The sequence below is a fragment of the Engraulis encrasicolus genome, chromosome 13 (assembly GCF_034702125.1).
Source record: "Engraulis encrasicolus isolate BLACKSEA-1 chromosome 13, IST_EnEncr_1.0, whole genome shotgun sequence".
Lineage (NCBI taxonomy): Eukaryota > Metazoa > Chordata > Actinopteri > Clupeiformes > Engraulidae > Engraulis > Engraulis encrasicolus.
Window position 1 is genome coordinate 22,329,577 of NC_085869.1, and position 22,500 is coordinate 22,352,076.

Sequence of the window (22,500 nt, forward strand, 5' to 3'; positions counted from 1 at the left end):
ATTGAGGATTCAGAGAGGACCGATTAGTAAACGTTAGTGTGAAGCCGCAGCCCTGAACTTGAACTTCACGTTGCCAGATCTACTGTAGATGTGCACAAACGCATACACACACACACAGACACACACACACACACACACACACACACACACACACACACACACACACACACACACACACACACACACACACACACACACACACACACACACACACACACACACACACACACACACACACACACACACACACACACACAATTATGTAACTGTGGCACACCAGTGACCACCTTTGTCTATATACTAAGTGTGTGTGTATGTGTTGGGGGTCTGTTGACCAGCCTGTATGCCTCAAGCCCCATGTGCTGACAGGAGAGCTTTGAGTCTGGGGGTGTAGCGAAAGGGCACCCTCCTGCCACTTCCTTCCATGTTTTTTATACTGAGTAACCAGACCATAGCCCCATGTTGTGCTTTCGAATCATTGTTTACAATAGAAGTCTAAAAGGAACTACGTAAAAGCGTGTGTTGTTCTTACTGTAACAAGCTCTATTTTTTAGTGATGCTGAAGTTCTGGTTGTATTGAATAGGGCCTGATAAGAATTGCGTTTCCTTAGCGGCAGCAGTGTAGTAGCTGTGACGGCAGCAGCTCTTGTCCTCCATGTTGTTCTGGACACCAAGCTCCCGTTTCTATTGTTTTAATGTGTGTGTGTCATCATGAAGGGCAGGATGCCCGAAATGTCACATTAAAATAACAGAAACGGGAGCTCGCTGTGCTGACCTTATTTTCATTTTACACTTTCATAACACTTTTTTGAGACACATGTGCGTGTTTTTTTTTCTTGGTTATACTCCATGCTAAAAATTGTGGGTCCTTAGCGGCAGCAGTGTAGTAGCTGTGACGGCAGCAGCTCTTGTCCTCGTCCATGTTGTTCTGGCCCACCTTATCTCCTTCATGCATCAGCAGGGACGACATGCAAAGCATCATGGGAGCCTCGGTCCAGTACACGCCCACAGCGCCGCAGACACACCGCTGAATCAATGGTCTGTTATGTAATACAACAAGAGAGCGAGAGTGCATGAAAAAAAGAGAGAGAAAGGGGAAAGGAAGAAAGAAAAAAGTGAACTACTGCAAACAAGCAAAGAACAGAAATAGAGAGATTAAAAGATAAACGAGACGAGAGGAGTGTCGAGGGAAAAGTTAAGAATGCTGACTAGCTGTGATAGTTTCGTATAGCCAATGGCCACAGGTTTTTTTTTTTTTTTGCTGTGCCGTGGTGCAAACATTATGACTAGATTCAGGGCTGTTGACAGCTTTGGCCAGGTCCAGAACAAAGCCATCTGAAAGGGCACCCCCTAACCAATACATGCAATGTAATGGGGAGCCAATTTTTGGCCCCCCTTTCTCACTGGGCCTGGGACAACTGACCTGTTTGTCCCGCCCCGTCAGCTTCCCTTATTAGATTGCTATGAGTGGAGGGACAGTGAGAAGATTAGCACTGATGATGGCGCCAGAGAGAGTAGAGAGAGAGAGGTTCCATTCGCCCATTGTTTCCGGGTTCTATTATTGCAAGGGGGAGGGGGGGGGTCCCCCTTTAGGCAGACCTAGGCAGACTTAAGAACTGTTCTATTCAATGCTAGGAGCATTATGACACGCCCCTTTAGGCAGACCGGAACCTGGTCACGTTAGGTGCCCATAGAAACCTATTAAGTTGACATATCTCTATATACTTAAAGAATCTCTGATGGCGCGGCTGGGTGGTGGGAATTGAGGAGCAGAGGCTCTCTGGTAGTGGAGGATCAGTGTCCAGAATAATGTGTTGTGACAGGACGTGACCACAAGACAACAATGAGGCCATTGTCACTGGCTACATTGTGGCTAATAGCTTGACCAGCCACCCAGCAGCAGCAGCAGTGTGTGTGTGTGTGTGTGTGTGTGTGTGTGTGTGTGTGTGTGTGTGTGTGTGTGTGTGTGTGTGTGTGTGTGTGTGTGTGTGTGTGCGTGTGCGTGTGCATGTGTGTGATAGAGTTTGTGTATATTTTGTTTCTCTTTCTCTTTCTCTGTCACTCACTCACTCACGCACTCACTCACTCACTCACTCACTCACTCACTCACTCACTCACTCACTCACTCACTCACTCACTCACTCACTCACTCACTCACTCACTCACTCACTCACTCACTCACTCACTCACTCACTCACTCACACACACACACACACACACACACACACACACACACACACGCACTTTGTGTTTGTGTGTCTCTTGTAAAGAACTCTACTTGTGCATGTGTGTGTGCTGTGCGCATGCATGGGTGTGTGCACGTGTGTACGCATGTGTCTTTGCACGGTTGTGTAGCTGTGTCTCTGTGTGTTTATGTGGTGGTGGTGGTGGTGTGTGTTGTGCTTAGTGTGCGTGCAGGAAATGATGCTTTGATTCCGAGGAGGCAGGAAATGCCTCCAGGCCTCTCGTGTGAGGCTATTTTTCCATGTCTGAGTCACCACTCTGGACACAGGGGCTGCATTCCAATATGCGACCTTGCGTCCTCCACTTGAGCATGTGGCCTCGTACCAGGAAGTAATATGTCGTGATAACATCACTAACAACAGCATTATATTTCAATATCTTGCAAAAGCTGAATTGTAAAGTCATTTTCTCATTTGCAAACTGGATGGTGAATGAAGTATAGTCCCCCAAAAATTGTTGTGGCTAGGCTGACAGCGGGGAAACATAATTGTTTTCTCCACAGAGGAGGGGCCAGGAGGCGGGGCGAGGCCACAAGCACAAGTGGAGGACGCAAGGTCGCATATTGGAATGCACTCAGGCTTGCCTCCAGGCCCAGGCTCAGCTCTCCTGGGATCTCCCGACTACTCGCCTGAAGGGTGGGGCTCTGGTACCGCCTACCGCACCGTAGGATGGGAGTGGGAGAGTGGGGGGAAATGACTGAGTGAGAATGAGAGCGTGAGTTAGCGATTTGGTAGCTGAGTGAGACAGAGCGAAAAAGTGAGAGGGAGGGGAGTGTTGGCGATCTTAACTATGTTGACTGTACTGTATGTGTTCCTTGCAAAAGAAAATGCTGAGAAAGTCTTTGTATGTGACTTTTCACGTGTGGGTTTTATTACTGTAGGTGGGATTGTGTGTGTGGAAATGAGTTTATAATTTAGTAATGGAGTGACAATATGTGGAAAAAAGATGGTGAAAACGGGAGGGGAGGGAGAACAGCATTGGCAACCTTACTTCGTGGACGGTATTTGTGTTGCTGGAATCGGAAATAAAAAGTGCTGTGCTTAGTTAGTGAGTGTCTGTTTTTTGTGAATTTGCAAGTGAGTGTTTTTGTTTTACTAGAAAAGAGGATAACAGGAGGCTCGTTGGATGCAGGCTGATGTCTGTGGAATCGCGCGCCTGATTAGAAATGGTCGTTAATGGCAATAGTTTGCCCCATTTCCTGTTCCTCTAAGACCCAGACTGGCAGCCGGTAGAGATGTGAGTCACGCTGTGACTATTGCAGCACTGATTACTGCCCAACAAGAACTCGTGATGTGGGCTGTCGGCAGCAATATTCAATGCATTACCTCTTGCTGACTCGTGTAATTTAAAAGAGATTTATTTGGGCACCACCACGGCCACCTAATTGTGAGGTGGTTTTGGGGGGTATAAACAGTTCACACACTGTCACACAAACACAAATAACCCCCCCCAAAAAAACGAGAAACAAAGTAAACAGAAACAGACAGCATTTAATTTACGGTACACACACTCATGCACAAACAAATTCAGATGGTAATCTGGGCAACCAGAGTTTGACTTGAGATTTTCCACAGGCCGTGCCATGGCACATGTTAAATGTTCATCAGATAGACAATCACTGACGTAGACACTGGCCTTAGACTACCCTCCCATATTTAAGATGCATTGGGCACTAGCTTGGAGTGAGGCTCATGTTTGAAGTGCACTGGAGTAAACTCTAAAATTTGAAGTTGTGGTAATGTTTTCTGTTCTTTCTTCTCTCTTCTGACCCACAGACGTCATCCATACGCAGGGCCCACTGGACGGCAGCCTCTACGCCAAGGTCCGCAAGAAAGAGTCCCTGGACGACACGGTCACCATCGCAGCCAACGGCCTCCCCGTGACCGTCGTCGAGTCCCAAGTCACGGGACTCCCCACGGGCGTCGACCACACCCTCGCACCCGGCGACCACGCCCTGTCCGTCAGCAGCGACTCAGGCAACTCCACCGCCTCCATCAAGACCGACCGCACCGATGAACCCCCGGCGATCGGCCAACACCACCACCACCACCACCTCCAGCAACAGCAGTCGGCCCCAGCAGCAGTGAGCCAGGAGGAGGAGGAGGAGGAGGAGGAGGCTCCAGCCCTGGCACCGCAAACGCAGCCCCTCAGCCCCGAGGAGAAGCAAGAGCTGGACCAGCTCCTCAGCGGCCTGGAGGAGCCGCCCATGCACCAGCCTGGATACCCGGCTGGCGTAGTCGGGGGAGGCATGCTACACCTGGTGCCAGCCCAGGTGCACGTCAACGGCCATGGCGGCGGCAACAGCAGCATGGACCGGGAGACGGACATCCTGGACGACGATCTGCCCCTCAGCCACGAGGGCAACAGCGTGGACAGCCTGGGCACCCTGTCGTCCTTCGAGGGGGGCCGCGCCACCCCCGCTGACCTCTACTACCAGGCCGAGACGCCCGTCAACGGGCAGGCAGTGGACGGGTCGTACATGGAGAAGGTGGCCCAGCCACAGCAGCTCGCGGAGCAGCATCAGCAGCAGCTGCAGCAGAGAGCTCCGGAGCCCATGACTCTGGTGCGCAGCTCCTCGTCGGCACAGGAGCGCATGGGCGACTTCTCGGGTCCTCCGTCCAGCGGCTACGCCAGCCAGAACGGCAGCATCTACCGCTCGCAGTCCTTCGGCTCGGAGCAGCAGCAGCTGCAGCGGGGGGTCGGGGTCGGGGTCGGCGCCGGCGGCACGTTGCCCAAGGCGCCCGCGCGCACCACCAGCAGCCGGGAGGCGGTGCAGCGCGGCCTGAACGTCTGGCAGCAGTACGGCGTGCCGGAGGTGCCCTCGACCGACGGCGTCCACTTCAGCCCGGCGCTGCAGACCCACAGCCTGCCCGAGTTCCCGCGCGCCGCCTCGCAGCAGGAGATCGAGCAGTCCATCGAGGCGCTCAACATGCTCATGCTGGACCTGGACCCCGCGCTCACCCAGCCACCACCAGCCACCCAGCAGGCCACCGCCCAGGTGCCCAAGTCCTACAGCGCCCCCACAGGGGCCGGAGGAGACGGCGGAGTGGTGACCACCCAGCCCTCGTTCTCCCAGACCCAGGCCAGGCCCTCCTACCAGGCCGACATGGGGATGGCGATGGGAGGCTACCCCGGAGTCGCTAGTCCCCACGCGGAGTATCAGACTCCTGGGAGACGTGCGGAGCCACAAGTCGCTGCCGTCCCCCAGCAGAGGCCGACCGCCATCTACACGCCAGGCCCTACCGGCATTCCCGCCTTCCCCACCGAGGTCGAGATCGCTCCAAACCGGACCGGCCCGACAACACCGACACCACCACCACAGCAGCAGCAGCAGGTCCAGCGTTCAAGCCCGTCGCCCACGTTCGGTGCCCAGCTGCAGCTGAAGCCCCTGAACACGTACCCTCCATCGGGCACCAGCAGCGCCCCTGTGGTGGTGTCACCCTCCCCCGAGCCACAGGAGGCCCCAGCAGCAGCCACCCTGAGCAGCCAGTCAGCCTCCTCCTCGCCCATCCCCAAGGAGAGCCAGCCAGAGGAGACAAGCATCAACGTGGAGGGCTTAGTCGCACACCGCGTGGCAGGTAAGGGCATGCCCCCACACATTGTCGGCATCCTGTCTAAACGTCTCGGTTAGGATTTACTCTAATTCAGCATGTCAGTTGATATTCTTTTCCACTGGATTCATTGTGCTTCCTCGGTGACTAATCACCCCAAACAGCTAAACCAGTGCCACTAAGCTCTAACAGCACTGTGCCTGGAGGTGTGCTGTGCAGCCTGCCTGCTCTTTTGTCTTTTTGTGTGGTGTCGTGGCATATTATCGCTATTCAGGACAATTTTTTGACTTTTTTTGTAGCACAAAATAGAGCAGAAGGAGGGTTTTTTTGTTCTTTCTTTCTTTCTTTCTTTCTTTTTTTCTTTCTTTCTTTCTTTCTTTCTTTCTTTCTTCCTCCTCTCGCCCTGAAGTTAGTGCGTCGGTGTTGACATGAGCGAAGTGAGGTCACACAATGCAGGGCTTTGTGCTCGTGCGCTGCCAACTCAATCAGGCCACGTTGGTGCCCTGGGGCCGCTGCTGCTGCTGCTGCTGCTGCTCGCTCCTGCTGCTGCTCCTCACACGCCAGCCTGAACGCCAGACAGCCAGGCCCAGAAGCAACGTGAAGTGCAGTGCACCGTGCATCTGGTGCAACACTCACTCCCTCTTTACCATATACTTCTCTTTCTTTCTTTCTTTCTTTCTTTCTTTCTTTCTTTCTTTCTTTCTTTCTTTCTTTCTTTCTTTCGTTCTTTCTTTCTTTCTTTCTTTCTTTCTTTCTTTCTTTCTTTCTTTCTTTCTTTTTGTTTTTCTGTCTTTCTTTCGTTCTTTCTTTCTTTCTTACTTTCTTTCTAACTTTCTTTCTTTCTTTACTATCTCTTTCCTCTCTCTCTCTCTCTCTCTTTCTTTCTTTCTTTACTTTCTTACTTCTTTCTTTACTTTATTTCTCTCTCTCTATCTATTTCTCTCACTCTTCTTTCTCTTACTGACCAGTGGTCATCTAGTCTCTCTACTATCTTTTACTTCATGCGAGAGGCTTCTCCAAAACGCCCTTTAGAGCTGTAGTTGCTGTCGATAAATACTTGTTGACTCTCCTCTCCTCACAAGTCGTGTTTTGCCAAAAGTGCCAGCGAGCGCTCAGCCTGCCATGGTGCTGTCAAGTTTGAGAAATGGAGGAGAGAGTAAACCGACGACGCCTCCCTAGACTGAAGTCTGTTCTCAGCTGTAACAGGTTTCGATTGCATGGCTGCCACCTTGTGGTCAACCCTTGCAATAGCCGCTAAGTCTCAGCTGTACCCTTCACAATTCAGATAGCCACCACAGCACGACCACATCTACACGAAAGCACAGCTAGCATACTCAACAAAAATGAAGCACTCATCGGGGCGAGTTCAGTCCAGTGCTCATCATAAATATTTACACACGGCGAGGTTGCGTAATCGGCGGAGGAGGCGGGCAGACTGGTCCCGTTGTGGAAAGGGAAGGCCGTTCGGTCGTAGGTCATCTGATAGGGAGCCTGGGGTTGAGGCTCTCGGAGATGGATGTCAGGGCAGGAAGAGAACTCTCCACAAAGAGCCAGAGCCAGAGCCTGGACCGGCGGACCGGGGCCTCTCTAATCTCAAACAAACATGGCATTGGCAATCAACAGGCTGAACGAGCCCCGGCTATAAGGGTAGTGCAAGGGAGATGGCGGGGAAATGGAGGTGATAAGAGGCTCCAGACCAGGGTTGCCAGATGAGGCTGATGATTTCCAGCAGCCCAAAAAAAAATACTCAAAACCCGCCTGGAAGCAATAAATCCTACCCAATTCTATTGATTTCTATTTGCAAAAAATGGGGCGTTTTTTTCTGCTAAATGCCATTTATACCTGCAGACGGTCATCCTAAGCAGCCCAATTTGGCGGAAAAATGCCCAATCTGGCAACACTGCTCCAGACTGTGCCTGCCTAACTGCCCTGAGTGGTGGTGGCCTCCCTGCCTCCCTTACCTCCCTGCCTGTGTGTCTTTTATGGCAGACTGAAAGAAAACAGCGGCGTTCGCCTCTGTGTTGACTCTAGGAAAGATAGCTGGCTTAAGAGAAGGCAGTGAGCAGCATGTAAGTGTATGTGCTGTACCCTTACAGTACGGTGTGAGAGTGTGCATGTGTCTGACTCGTGTGTCAAAAAGACAGAGGGACTGTCTGATTGTATTTGGATAGGGTGTGTGTGTGTGATTCTGTTTGGGTGTGTGTGTGTGTGTGTGCGCGTGTGTGTGTGTGTGTGTGTGTGTGTGTGTGTGTGTGTGTGTGTGTGTGTGTGTGTGTGTGTGTGTGTGTGTGTGTGTGTGTGTGTGTGTGTGTGTGTGTGTGTGTGTGTGTGATTCAGTTTGGGTGGGCTGTGTGTGTGTGTGTGTGTGTGTGTGCGTGCGTGCGTGCGTGCGTGCATATGTGTGTGTGTGTGTGTGTGTGTGTGTGTGTGTGTGTGTGTGTGTGTGTGTGTGTTTCCGTGCGTGCGCATGTGAGTGCATGCATGCGTGTGTGCGTGGCGTGCATATGTGGCTGTAGGTGCTGCTGACCTACCCCCTTGCTTGTGGTGCGGTCTGCTCTTATAATAATAATAATAATTGTATTTGTATAGCACTGTGTCATACAAGGCATGTAACTCAAAGTGCTTAACAAATGGGAAAAAAACATTGTTAGAGATAGATTTAAAAGGAGAGGAGAGATAGATTTAAAAGGAGAGGTATAGAGGAGAGGCAGAAAAAGCAGGAAGGCAGAGGAAGAAGAGATAGACGGAGAATGTAGAGTCAAAAGGTCAACGTAGGTTAGGACCAGGATTCTTAGATGTGTAAGGTCCATAGTGGCTGGGCCTATCATAAGTCATAGATAGTCACACAGAGATTGGGCGCTCAGGTGCGGCCCCTGGTGGCATCAGGGGTGAGGAAAAACTCCCTTTCGCTTGATTCATAGTTTGTGAGGGGGAAAAAAAGCTCAGTGAGGTCTGAGAAAAAAGACCCCCTGTAGTCAGGAAGAAACCTCAGGCAGAGACCAGCGGCCACCTAGGGGAGCCCCCTGCCAGGGCTGGATTGCGAGTAGTAAGGGCACTGCGGCGGCTGGGACACTATGAACGTTCTGGCAGCTAGGAGTTGGCAAGGATGAAGAGGTGGGTCTTCAGCTGCTTCTTAAAGGAGTCGACGGAGGTGGCTGATCGGATCTCGATGGGGAGGGTGTTCCATCTCTTGGGCGCATAGCAGGCAAACGCGGCGTCGCCGATCTTCTTCTGCGGGGGGGTGGGGTCCTTAGCAGCTTGGCATCAGTGGACCTGAGAGCTCGAGCAGGGGCATAAAAAGAGAGCATGTCTGAGATATAGCTGGGGCAAGTCCATTTAATGCTTTAAATACTGTGAGCAGAATCTTAAAGTCGATTCTGTATGAGACAGGTAACCAGTGCAGGTCTGCCAAGACAGGAGAAGATGTGCTCTCTCATTCTGGTTCTTGTTAGGATTCTTGCCGCAGAATTTTGAATGAGTTGCAATTTGTCAATTAATTTTTTTGGGAGACCAGAGAAAAGAGCATTGCAGTAGTAGTCTATCCTACTGGTGACAAAGGCATGAATAAGTTTTCTCAGCGTCTTGTCGGGGGGCCAAGCCGCGCACTTTGTTGACATTTCTAAGATGGAAAAAAGCAGATTTTGTTATCTTGTTGATGTGAGGCTCAAAGCTCAAATCCGAGTCTATGACCACACCAGGCTAGTAACCTTATCTTTAATGTGTATGCTTAGGTCACCTAGGCTTGAGTGGAGTTTTGCACGTTTTTTCTTAGGCCCAATGAGCAACACTTCAGTTTTATCTTCATTTAATTTTAGGAAGTTACTGTTCATCCAATCTGTAATGGCAGACATGCATTTAGTCAAGGCATGAATGGCAGTGGTTTGGCTAGGCTCGACAGAGATATATAGTTGAGTGTCATCGGCATAGCTATGAAAATCAACATTGTGCTCTCTGATGATGGAGCCCAGGGGCAACATATAGAGAGAGAAGAGGAGAGGGCCCAAGCAACTACCCTGAGCAACTCCAAAAGGCACATCATACTTGTTGGAGACGTATTCTCCGATGGTGACAAAAAACTGTCTTCCTGTAATATATGTTTTGAACCACTCTAAGACGTGTGACCGGACAAGCCTACCCAAGATCAAGGCGTCAATTAGTATGTTGTGGTCTATCGTGTCAAAGGCGCACACTGAGGTCGAGGAGGATAAGTGCTGAAACTTTGTTTGCGCAGTGTTGAGCCTAAGATCCACTTATTATTTTGGTTAGTGCTGTTTCGGTGCTATGGTTGGCTCTAAAGCCTGATTGGAATTTTTCCAAAGATATCATTCCCAGCCAGATGTTGATTAAGCTGTTTAAATACAACTTTTTTCTAGTACCTTGCTTATAAAGGGAGGTTTGATATAGGTCGGTAGTTTGTTTAAAGAATTCTGATCTAAATTTTGTCTTTTTTAGGAGTGGCTTTACCATGGCTGTTTTGAATGAGCTTGGAAAAATGCCTGTAAGCATAGAGGTGTTAACAATTTGCAGTAAAGGTGCTGCTAAGCAACCGAGTACGTTTTTTAGCAGATATGTGGGGATCGCGTCAAGGCTGCAGGTAGACTGCTTACTTTCCCTGACTATTTTACAGTGATCGTCCTCTGTAGTTGGACAAAAATTTTGGAAGCTCTCATGTCTCCTAGGGGGGTTTTAACCCTCCCCTCGGTGTATCGCCTGAGTGGGCGACAGAGGTTGCTGCGTTTCCACCTTGGATGCCTTCTCTAATGTCGGCAATCTTTTTATTAAAAAATCTAGCAAATTCCTCGCACTTGGCATGTGATGCTGCATATAGGTTGTTATTGCTATGTGTTGGATTAAGCAGGTGGTCAATAGTGGAAAAAAGAACTTTCGCATTATGCTGGTTGTCTGTTATGATTTTGGAAAAATATGCTTTTCTCTCTGAGCGTACCGCATTATTGTAGGAGGAGATCTCATCCCTAAGGGATTGTCTGTGGACTTCTAATTTAGTTTTCCTCCAAAGACGCTCGGTTACTCTGCATTTTCTTTTTAAGGCTCTAAGTGAGTCATTCATCCAAGGTGAATACCTACCTCTGTTCTTGTCGTCGTTCTAATTGAGCTATGTTATCTAGAATCCCTCTTAAAGTTGTTGTTGAAGCTATCAACCATTTCATCAGGTGTGCAGTGACCATTTAGTAGGTCACCTGATTTGATGAGGTCTGAAATCTTAAGCTCAGCAGAGGCATTAATGCGTCGCCTGTGAATGACATTGTTGGGTGTGCTAATTTGTGTTGAAATGTCAAAATCAAAAACACACAGTGGTGGTCGGAGAGGCCGACGTCCGTGACCGATATATTGTTGATGTCAAGTGCATGTGAAATAACAAGGTCAAGTGTGTTGCCTTTTCGATGGGTAGGCTGTTCTGTAACATTCTGGACGACACCGAATCCATTTAATGTGTCTAAGAAAGACTTGGCTATTGCGTCGTCTGATTTATTTACGTGGATATTAAAGTCGCCAGCAATTATTGCTTTGTCATAGTTAGTAAGTACGTCCGACATGAAGTGGAGAAATCAGATAGAAATGACGAAGAGAATTTCGGTGGGCGGTACAGAACAATAATGATCAGTTTGAGGTTTGCTTGGACCCTCATTGCCAAGTATTCAAATGAAGAGAAAGAGCCCAGATTCATCTTAGTACAATTAAATTTGTTGGAGAAAAGTATGGCTACGCCTCCGCCTCGTTTCTTTGGTCTCGGGCGTGAAGGAATTTGTAATCGGAAGGGCAAGCCTCAATAAAAGTAGCAGCCCCGTCGTCTTTAAGCCATGTTTCGGTAAGGAACATAAAGCTTATGTTTTTGTCCGAGACCAGCTGGTTTACTACGAAGCTTTTGTTGGTCAAGGACTGCACGTTAAGTAATGCAGCATTAACATTCAAAGTAGTAGAGCTATTGTTTATGCGTTCAGGTGCAATCGTAATTAGGTTGTTGTGTACACAACCAGGGTCTATATCTGCGAGCTTTCCTACGGGTAGTGACAGCGTGGATAGCTAGAGGGGAACTCTCTGTTGGGCACGCAGTGTCTAAATTGGTGTAGTGCTTTGGATTTGAAACACCTGTTAGTCAATCCAAGACCGGTGGGCTTCGAGGGTCAGCTCTAGGTTGGTCGCGAGGAGACGAGCGCCAGATCTGTTTAAGTGCCTTCCATCTCGTGCGAAGAGGTTACGGCGGTTCCAGAAAGCGGAGAAGTTGTCAACGTAGGGAATGGCTTCTTTGGCGGCAGTGTCTTATCAGCCAGACGTGCAGTTGGCGGATTTGGAGAACTGGAAGGCAGAGAAACAAACAGAGGGGATGGGGCCTGAGATAGCGTATTTTTTTTCCAGTGCTGCTAAGGGTATTAATAAGGGAGAGGAAATCGGACTCAAGTTTTTTAGACTGCTGCAGCCGGATGTCATTGGAGCCTGCGTGGACGATGAGAGTTGTGGCAGTAGGATACTGTGACAGCGCGTCCGGCACATTCGACTGGACATCGGCTACGAGAGCTCCAGGTAGGCACCACGTCTGGGCGTTTCGTAGGGTTTACGTGGCGAACCATCGAAGATCCTATGAGGACTGTTGATGGTCGCCGGGGTTCTGAATGGGCAGGCTGGCTCTCGGGGTGATTTGCCTGGGGGTAGCGAGGGTCCCGGCGGCTTCTGGACGCACTCTTTGTGGTAGAGGCTTGGGCACCTGGTGGGAGGGGGGGACAGGGTCAGTTTCTGCATCGATGACTGAGTCAAGTACAGAAAAACGATTGCTAGTCACTAGAGGTGGTGAACATTTCTGCAGTACTCCCCTGCCGCCGTTAACCACCTCCGTCCAGCTACGACGCGCGGGAGTGGAGCACGGTGGATTCGGGGGGGACTTCGGCTGGTGTTTGCTGTGGCTGGGGAAAAAAGATAGTGTAGTTAGGTTGGCGCTAGTATTACTGGTTTGGTGTTTCAACGTGGTGTTATGGGATTTTATGACTACCTCGCATTGTAGCCGGCGAATGTCACGTCTAAGTGTTTCAATCGTCATGTTGGCTTTGGCTAGTCTTTCATTAGCATTAGCTAGATCACTGCAGGCGCAGGTAGAGTTGGCCATAATTAGGTCTGCGGATGCAGCAGAAAAGGTTATTTTTGCGAGATAGTTGGTGTAGTGTTGCAAAATTGACTATGAGGTGAGGTGAAACTAAAGCCGAGTAGGGCTCGGCGAGAAAAAAAAAAAAAAAGTTATGTAGGCTAGCCTGGTGGAAAGCAAAAATCTATTTGGATGGTGGGGAGGTTAGCCTATGTGCTTATGTTGTTGTAAGAGTGATAACAAGGTAGCGCTAAAGTAATACTACATCGAATCAGTTGTTTGTAGTTGTAAGTTTCAGACAAAGCTTTTAGGAGAAAAACGAGAAGAAACTTAATTTCGTCCGAGTAGCTCCTCGACGGGAATAGCTTGATCCGGAAGCGGAAGTGACGTCAGCAGGTGACACGTGCACTTTGCCTGTGTGATTTAGGAGGTCATAGGAACAGATAGGCAGCTCTGCTTATCATCCCGCGCCAGCAGCTCAGCTCAGCTCAGCGAGGGAGAGGGAGAAGGGGGATATGAGAAACACTTTGTCTGCATTTGCCATCGCCGCTAACGCTAAAGCGCCGCAGATACGACGTCTGGCTTATCACGTCCCTGTGTGATGTGAGACAAGTGCATGGAGTAATCCACTTGAGCGTGACATCACTTCTAGCAACCAGAACACGTTCTCTTGAATACAACTCGTGATGTCTCGTGAAAATTGTCTAATTTAGATAATGATTGTTGTTTTTCTTCTCTTTCTCTTTTTTCATTTCCGTTTCTCTCTATCTGGTTTGTGGATGTCCGTGGATCAACTCTGGCGCCTCTTCATTTTCCACTCCATCATCATCATCCTCCTCTTCTTCTTCTTCCTTACTCCCATCCTCTTCTTCTTCATTCATCCTCTCCTCCTCCTCTCCTCCTCTCCTCCTCTGCTCTTCCCCTCCTCCTCTTCTCCTCTCCAACTCCTCCTCCCCTCCTCTCCTTCTCTCCTACCCTCCTCCTCTTCTTCTTCCTTACTCCCGTCCTCCTCTTCTTCATCCCTCATCTCCTCCTCCTCTCCTCCTATCCTCCTCTCCTCCCCTCCTCTCCTCCTCTGCTCTTCCCCTCCTCATCTTCTTCTTCCTTACTCCCATCCTCTTCTTCTTCATTCATCCTCTCCTCCTCATCTCCTCCTCTCCTTTTCTTCTTCTCCTCCTCTCCTCCTCTCCTCCTCTGCTCTTCCCCTCCTCCTCTTCTCCTCTCCTCCTCCTCCCCTCCTCTCTTTCTCTCCTACCCTCCTCCTCTTCTTCTTCCTTACTCCCATCCTCCTCTTCTTCATCCCTCATCTCCTCCTCCTCTCCTCCTCTCCTCCTCTCCTCCCCTCCTCTCCTCCTCTGCTCCTCCCCTCCTCATCTCCTCCTCCTCTCCTCCTCTCCTCCTATCTTCCTCTCCTGCCCTCCTCTCCTCCTCTGCGGGGTTCAGAGTACACGGCTCGTCTCCAGGGCCTCAGTGAAGGCTCCAGCACCCCTCAGCCTCCTGCTACAGAGCCCAATCATCGCCCTCTTTCCCCTCCTGGTTTGTTCCCCTCTCACACCTGCCTCATTTCGGTTTTTTACTCATTTACTTACTGAGTGTGTGTGTGTGTGTGCGTGCGTGTGTGTGTGTGTGTGTGTGTGTGTGTGTGTGTGTGTGTGTGTGTGTGTGTGTGTGTGTGTGTGTGTGTGTGTGTGTGTGTGTGTGTGTGTGTGTGTGAATGTGTTTATCCCACTGTTTCTTTACATAACACATCTTGTATTGGCATTATCATTTTCCTATTCTTTATCATTTCTAACATGTACTGCACCTTTATCCCTGTTTCTCTCCGTTTCTCTCTTCACCCTGTTTTTGCCTTTCATTTTCTCTCCCCTGTACTCTTTTATCATTCCACCTCTTTTCCTGAAACAAAAAAAAAGCTGCGCCATCTCTTATCAGTCACAAGGTTTGACTTTCCCCACCCACGCCCTGGCCCTCCTCCTTTCCTTCACCCTCAATTTTTCTCCTTATCAGTTGCGAGGCAATTTGAAACTTATTTTCCAACCATTTTGGACTCCTTTCCACCCTAGGCTGTGGGGTGAGACTGGTTGCCCAACAAACAAATTGCGTTTGTATTATGCCGAAGAGTTAAGGGTTTTTTTTGTAAGAGCGAGAGGCGGGCGGCTCCTTCTCTCGCTTACGAAAACACAAAGGCCACTCTGTCTTGAATCCCATCGAGTGCATGTCACAAGATACAGAGTGCCAACCTCTCCGGGAACAATACCAAGGCGAGGAGACACTGGCCTCCTTTCAAGACGACTCCCCTTTCCCTCTGTTTTAACATTTAGATGACAGACAAAGGCCTAATAAATCGACTCCGGGAAGAATCAAGTCTCTGTGCAGAGACACTGTATTAGAACGTATGTAGCAAGTGGGTAATAACAAAGTCCCTACAGGCAGGACTGTTTTCTTGTGTTTTTTTGTTTTGGTCAGGTGTTAAGGGTTTGGGAGCAGGAGTGTTCTGTAGCTGGGCTTTGGGACTGTTTGCGTGCTACATGCTCTGTGTTCCCATGACAATCTTAGTGTGGAAACTGGTATTGTTTTTTTCAATACAGGTATTGTATTATCAGGTATTGGTGGTTTAGGAAACCCAGTAGTCTGTGTACTGTACTGTAGCTGTGGCTTGATACTGTTTGGGTCAACATGCTACACGCTAAGCGCGCCCTTAACAAATGGTGCTAGGGGAAAGTAATGCAGGGCCTCCGGAACTGTTATTATTTTGCTATGGCCAGGTGGTGGTGGTTTAGGAGCACACAGTGGTCCAGGAGTCCACATGCTACATGCTTACCGCATTACCCTTGACAATGGTACTGCGGAAACTGCGTTGGGAGCTTCAGGAACTCTTTTTCTGTTTTTGGTTTTTGTTTTGTTTTTTTCCGGATGCGGTCAGGTGGTGGTGGAGCACCCAGTAGCCCTGGAGTGTTAGCTACTAGGGTTCGGGGCAGTTTGTGGGTCCACACATGCTGTATGGGAAGTGCGCCCCTCATGGGGGCCGCTAGGGGGGCGGAAAGTGGTACAGATTCTAAGGACCCAAGCACTGATAGGGGCCCTTAAGGGGGCCCAAGCACTGAGAGGGGCCCTTAAGGGGGCCCAAAATTCAAATCTTTCATGGGGCCCAGCATTTCCAGCAGCGCCCCTGGCGCTCCTCACAATGGAATAGTGTAGAAACTAATGTAGAGCTTCAGGAAGTCTTTTTTTGTATAACTTTCAGATATGGTCAGGAGGTGGTGCAGGTGGTGTGTGGACAAACGGTAGCCAAAGAACTATACTGCAGTGTCAGTGCTATGCTACACTAGTGTTTCTTAGTCCATTTCATTTTTTAATACTAAAGGGGGGCATTGTCAGGCTTATGATGAGGTCAAGGGGGCATTGGGAGACTTGTGATGAGTTTAGAAGGGCTCCTCTGCCCGAAACGTTTGTGGCCGAATAAGCACAATCAAATCTGAAGAGTGCTGTCCTTTGCTTTCTTTATTCATGTATGGTTTATGTGGAACTCAGCACCCAGTTAAGAACTGTGAAAGCCATTAGGCGATAGTGTGAGCGCGTCTTCTTTGCTGTTTTAGGCTTGTGATGAGGCCATGGGGTGGGCGTTTGTTCAAAAAAGGTTGAGAACCACTGTGCTACACGCTCGGTGCACCCTTGACAATGGTCTAGTGGGGAGTGCTAATAGAGAGCTTCAGGAACGGAACACCTCCTCGGGAACGGAACACTGCCCACGCATTTCTCTTAGCGGCGGTGTTCCACAAAGCCATGCGTGTCGTCGTGCTCTACTCTACTGTAGCGTGCCGTTTGTGTAGGCGCACCAACCTGCAGAAGAAACAGCGGGGAGCATTTTTATGTCTGAGGGGAAAGTTTGAAAAGTAGCCTTTCCTCTCACCTCTCCCGTGTTTGTTCGCTCTCTCACAACTCGGCTCGACAATTTGGAGACAAAGGGGCGACGTAGTTTTACATACACGCGCATACGCACACACGCACACACAAACATACACAAACATACACAAACATACACAAATGCAATACACACACACACACACACACACACACACACACACACACACACACACACACACACACACACAGACACACACACACACACACACACACCCATGCACACACACACACACACACACACACACACACACGCACACGCACACATACGCACACACACACACACACACACACACACACATGAGATGGCCCAGAGCAGGGTTCCCAGGGCTGGAGGAGCGGCAGCTTGAATCCATTTAGGCCCTCGCTGCTCCCGTCGCTAAGGAGACGGGCTGCAGTGTTTGACACGCACAGCTGTTGAGCGCCGCCCGCTGCTGTCCCTCCCCATCTGGTTTGCGTGTTTCGTTTCCAGGCCCGTCCTGGTGTGTGACGCCCCATAGAGGAGAAGCGGACTACACTACAGTACAAGCACTTGGAGGCCCCCGTCACGTGACAGACCAGAGCACCCCAAGATTTCTCTTGAAATGATGCACCTCTCTCTTCTCTCTCCTCTCCTCTTCTCTCCTCTCCTCTCCTCTCCTCTCCTCTCCTCTCTCTTCTCCTCTCCTCTCCTCTCCTGTCCTCTCCTCTCTCCTCTCCTCTCCTCTCCTCTCCTCCCCTCTCCTCTCCCTCCTGATCTCCTCTCCTCTCCTCTCCTCCCCTGTCTTCTCCCTCCTCCTCTCTTCTCCTCAGATCAGTTCACTTCAACAAGTCGGGGTTGTCTTGGGTTGGTGGGTTTACCACCAAGGGGGGCGGTGCCAGAGCAGCGATGATGTCATGGGGCACAGATCGAGAATCGCAAATATATTGCAGCAGATGGATGCCATGTGTTTCACAACTTTTTTTTGTTTCTTTGAAAGATTTTTTTTTCTCTCTCTCCCTCCCTTGGTTTCTTTCCCACAAAAGAATCTTAGCTCATCCTCAGTGACATCATCACGCATAGCTTAGCTACAGGGAATTAAGAAAGGCATGGAGAGAGAATGCTCGGAAAACCAGGAGAAAACAGATGTACACAGCCTGGAGCTTTTCCTTCCTTTCTGTGTTGACATCGAATGCAGAAAAGTCCTTTTTTGGAAAGTCGTGGGGAGAGAACCTTGATCCATTTGTCTTCATTGGCTATCCCTGACCGCTGTGGTTGCAGACGGAGGGGAGGATTGTGGAGAAAGAAAAAGGAGTGTCCCTTCTCCTCCTTCACCTCCTCCACCACCCTTCTCCCTCTACAACTGCGGACATAGATGACCCAATGCTTAGCAATAGCAAATATTTTTCCCAGCCCCTGTTGCCTTGGTTTCCCTCGTACACACCAAAAACAGAGAAAGAGAAGTAGTCATTTGTGCTGTCTGTCGGTCTGTCGCACTGGGCCATGTATGTGGGCGGGTGTACTTGGACACTGTCTGAACAAATGAACACTCGGATGGATACCTCCAGTGGCCAAAAAACTGGCTGGGTGGGTCTGAATTGCACTCTTCTGTGTCCACTCAGAGAGTGTACTTGGAGTCGTGTGTATACTCAGGAACGTACTTCGTGCAAATGGATACTGACATTACAAACACATGTCTGGAGGATATTCAGTCAGCGTAATAGAATTGGGTTTTCCTTTGCGATCGGTTACGCAATTTATTCTTGCCCTCGTGTAGCACAGGCTCATCCTTTGGGCAGGCGGGCTGCCACTTGAGCTAGGCCCGCACATATACCAGACTAGCCCAGTGCTCTGTTGTTAATGCACCAACACACACACACACACACACACACACACACACACACACACACACACACACACACACACACACACACACACACACACACACACACACACACACACACACACACACACACACACACACACACACACACACACACACACACACACACACACACACACACACACACACACACACACACACACACACACACAAATGCAAACACACGACACAGAAGCACACAGAGGTTAAGAGCCTTACCCAAATCCTGTTTGTTTTACACTGAGCGCTCTTTGTATCAACCTCGACTTGCCGAAATGAGCTTAAGGCTCCCTTTGAGGCCCCGCCGCACCGCGCCACTCGGACCGTTAGCCACCACCGCTGCATTAGCCAGATAAAAAAAGCAAAGGCATAATAATACATCTATAGCTACCCTTTCTCTGATGGCTGATGTCGGGGTTTTTTTTTATTTCACCTTATCAGGGGTAGTAATGTGAGAACATTGAATGAGGACATTGTTTCCTGTTGAACACCTCCTAATATTCTGCAGCTGTGGAGGGAGTTTTCATTCACTCAAAAAAAAAAAAAGTTTTGTAGGGGAGCTGTGAGGACACGGTGTGTGCAGCAAGGCTGTTGTAACTTTGTCTCTGCTTCCTACGAAAAAAAAGAATCTCTTTTTGTAACAATTGCAGTACATTCTGTCTATTCAAGCTCTAAAAATAGACTTTATTTCTGCATGACAATAACAGCTGTGTGTGTGTGTGTGCGCTTCCTTCTCCTTCACAGGAGTCGAGTCTCGTGACGTACCGTCCTTCCAGAATGATGTCCTGGGACACCAGCGCCTCCCCATCGAGGGAGGAGGAGGAGGAGGAGGAGGAGGAGCCGTCCCGGAGCCCCAGAGCCCTGTGGAGACGGAGCCGCTGCGCTCCCCCATCCGCTGCATCTCCCCCGAGCTGGCCAACACCATCGCCCTCAACCCCGGGGGGCGGCCCAAAGAGGTAGACTAGACCCCCCCCTCTTATGGAGCCCGAAAACACTACCTGCACATCAGCTTCACAACTAGAGTAGAGTAGAGTAGAGTAGAGTAGAGTAGAGTAGAGTAACCAAGGAGGTAGGCCCCTCTTATGGAGCCCAAAAAACGCTACCTGCACATCAGTTCCACAACTATTTTTTTTTAAAGATTTTTTTGGGGGGCTTTTCAGCCTTTAATGGTTTCTGTGAGACAGGATAGTGGAGAGTAGACAGGAAGTGAGCTGGGAGAGAGAGATGGGGAAGGATCGGCAAAGGACCCGAACCGGGAATTGAACCCGGGTCGGCCGAGTGGTAAACGTGTGCCCTACCATATCAGCCACGGTAGGGCCAGCTCCACAACTATTAACCCCTTAGCGCAGAGCCTATGTTATAAACCTTACGGTCACCAAAATTGTGATGGCTATGTCTTATTCTGTTACTTGTGTAAGGCTCTCTGTACTGTCATAGCAATGTTGTTATGTTATATTTTCAGCAAATAGTGAATAGGCCCACCGCTGACCTCATCCGCAGTAAGAGGCTACTGTTACATTAGTATTTCTTTGAGCTTTCATTTTAATCCCTCATGAGGATGTCCTTAGTAATGAGACTCTTGAGTTTTTAACTTTGTATGTGTTTTGTGTGTGTGTGTGCGTGCGTGTGTGTGCGTGCATGCATGCGTGTGTGTGTGTGTCTGTGTCTGTGTCTGCGTCTGCATCTGCGTCTGTCTCTGTCTGTCTGTCTGTCTATCTGTCTGTATGCGTTCTGACATGTATGTGTGTGTATGCGCGTGTGCATGCGTGCATATGTGACTGTGTCTTTATTTGTGTGTGTGTCCTCTGTACAGGGATTGGGATGCATCAAGCACAGCTACCGGGAGGCCTTCGAGGAGGTGGACGGAGGGCCAGTCAGCCCCACCCCCACCCCCACCATCGGTGGTGAGGTTTTCCCCCAAACCCCCGCCTTCCCTGTCTCGCCACAAACCCCTTACTTCAACATGTGTAAGTTCCCCCGCCTGGAGGGAGAGGGCGCCGTTGAGTCAAGGGCTTATATTCTAGTAATTGAGGATAAAGGGAGACAACAGAGAGTGAATCTGAAACAGTAATTTGGAAGTAACTAGTGTCTTGATATACAGCAAGGTATAATGTAATGGAAATAACTCAAAAACAGTTGTTAAGAATTATTACTCTGCTCAGTTTCACAATGTGTGTGGTCACTATAAAAACCTGCACCATTTTAATATGTGTAATAGGATGCAGTAATGTTTGGATTTGTCCAGCTGTATTTTCTACAGTGCTTTAACTCTGGTGGTGGGCTTACTTGTATATAAAAATTCTCTATTTTTTTCTCTCTCTCTCAAAAAAAAAATATTTCAAATACTTTACATTAACCCTCTGTCTATGGGCCAACAGCAAAACGTCTCAGCACCATAAAGAATGGCAGTAAATCACGGTAGTTTACAGCCTGGTTCAAATGAGTCAAAGCTAACAGTTAGCCGTAGGGCAACAGGGAAACCAGAGAGAAACCTCACTCAAAACACACACACACACACACACACACACACACACACACACACACACACACACACACACACACACACACACACACACACACACACACACACACACACACACCACACACACACACACACACACACCACACACACACACACACACACACACACACACACACACACACACACACACACAGACACACATAGACACACATCAACACACACTAACACATACGCACAGTCTTCCACACAGATGTTCACTCTCACGCACACACACGTACACGTACACGTGCACACACACACACACACACACACACACACACACACACACACACACACACACACACACACACACACACACACACACACACACACACACACACACACACACACACACACACACACACACACACACACACACACAGACACACACACACACACACACACACACTGTCTTCCACACAGATGTGCAATCTCACCTGCTGACGCGCACTCTCAAAAATATACACATGAGTACACACGCACACGCACACACACACACAGACACACACACAATCAGACACACACACACACACACACACACACACACACACACACACACACACACACACACACACACACACACACACACACACACACACACACACACACACACACACACACACACACACACACACACACACACACACACACACACACGAACAAACTTAACTTGTGGTTAGCAGTTTGTTGGCTCATAGACAGGCCTCTGCTCCCCAGTCCAGAGAGGATCCTAGCGCTCTGCTGCTCCCCAGGGATGTGCGTGTGTCTGTGGGCGTCTGAAACGTGCCCCCTCCCCTACCCCCATCCCCACCCCTCTCCCACATCCCCCTCCATCCTCCCTCCATGGCGTGTGAACCCAGCTGCAGTGGGGTCTCGTATATATATGAATGCACAGACACGCACGCAGAGTTATAGACGTGAACGCATTGGCACGCAGGGAGTTACTTAAACTGGCGAAGAAAACACATACTCTCACGCGTAGACACACACACACACACACACACACACACACACACACACACACACACACACACACACACACACACACACACACACACACACACACACACACACACACACACACACACACACACACACACACAAAAGCTGGTGTATTAGTCATGTGCAAAGAGGCGCTACATGGCATTACTTACTTTACTTACCTCATCCAACCCACATCCATCCAAAACTCCTCCCTCCCCCTGCTCGTCTCCTTATAAAAGTCCTGTAAAAGTCCACTGCAACAGACCCCTGCAAAGCAAGCGGAGTCAAGGTTGAAGTGGGAGAATGAGAAGGAGGGCCCCCCCTCACTCATACTCACAGTGCTTT

General features: G+C 49.5%; 1 protein-coding gene across 10 annotated transcripts in view; it reads left to right on the top strand.

The window, feature by feature from the left end:
- tns1b (tensin 1b) overlaps positions 1-22,500 on the top strand; it is a 320,407-nt gene that overhangs the window by 266,592 nt on the left and 31,315 nt on the right. For 8 of the 10 annotated variants that reach the window (XM_063213457.1, XM_063213461.1, XM_063213458.1 and 5 more), the window contains 3 exons: positions 4,020-5,822; positions 19,395-19,606; positions 20,464-20,617. In XM_063213457.1, the coding sequence (XP_063069527.1) occupies positions 4,020-5,822; positions 19,395-19,606; positions 20,464-20,617 (2,169 nt within the window). The remainder of the gene's footprint in view (positions 1-4,019; positions 5,823-19,394; positions 19,607-20,463; positions 20,618-22,500) is intronic. The other 2 variants (XM_063213462.1, XM_063213467.1) reach the window with 1 other exon arrangement.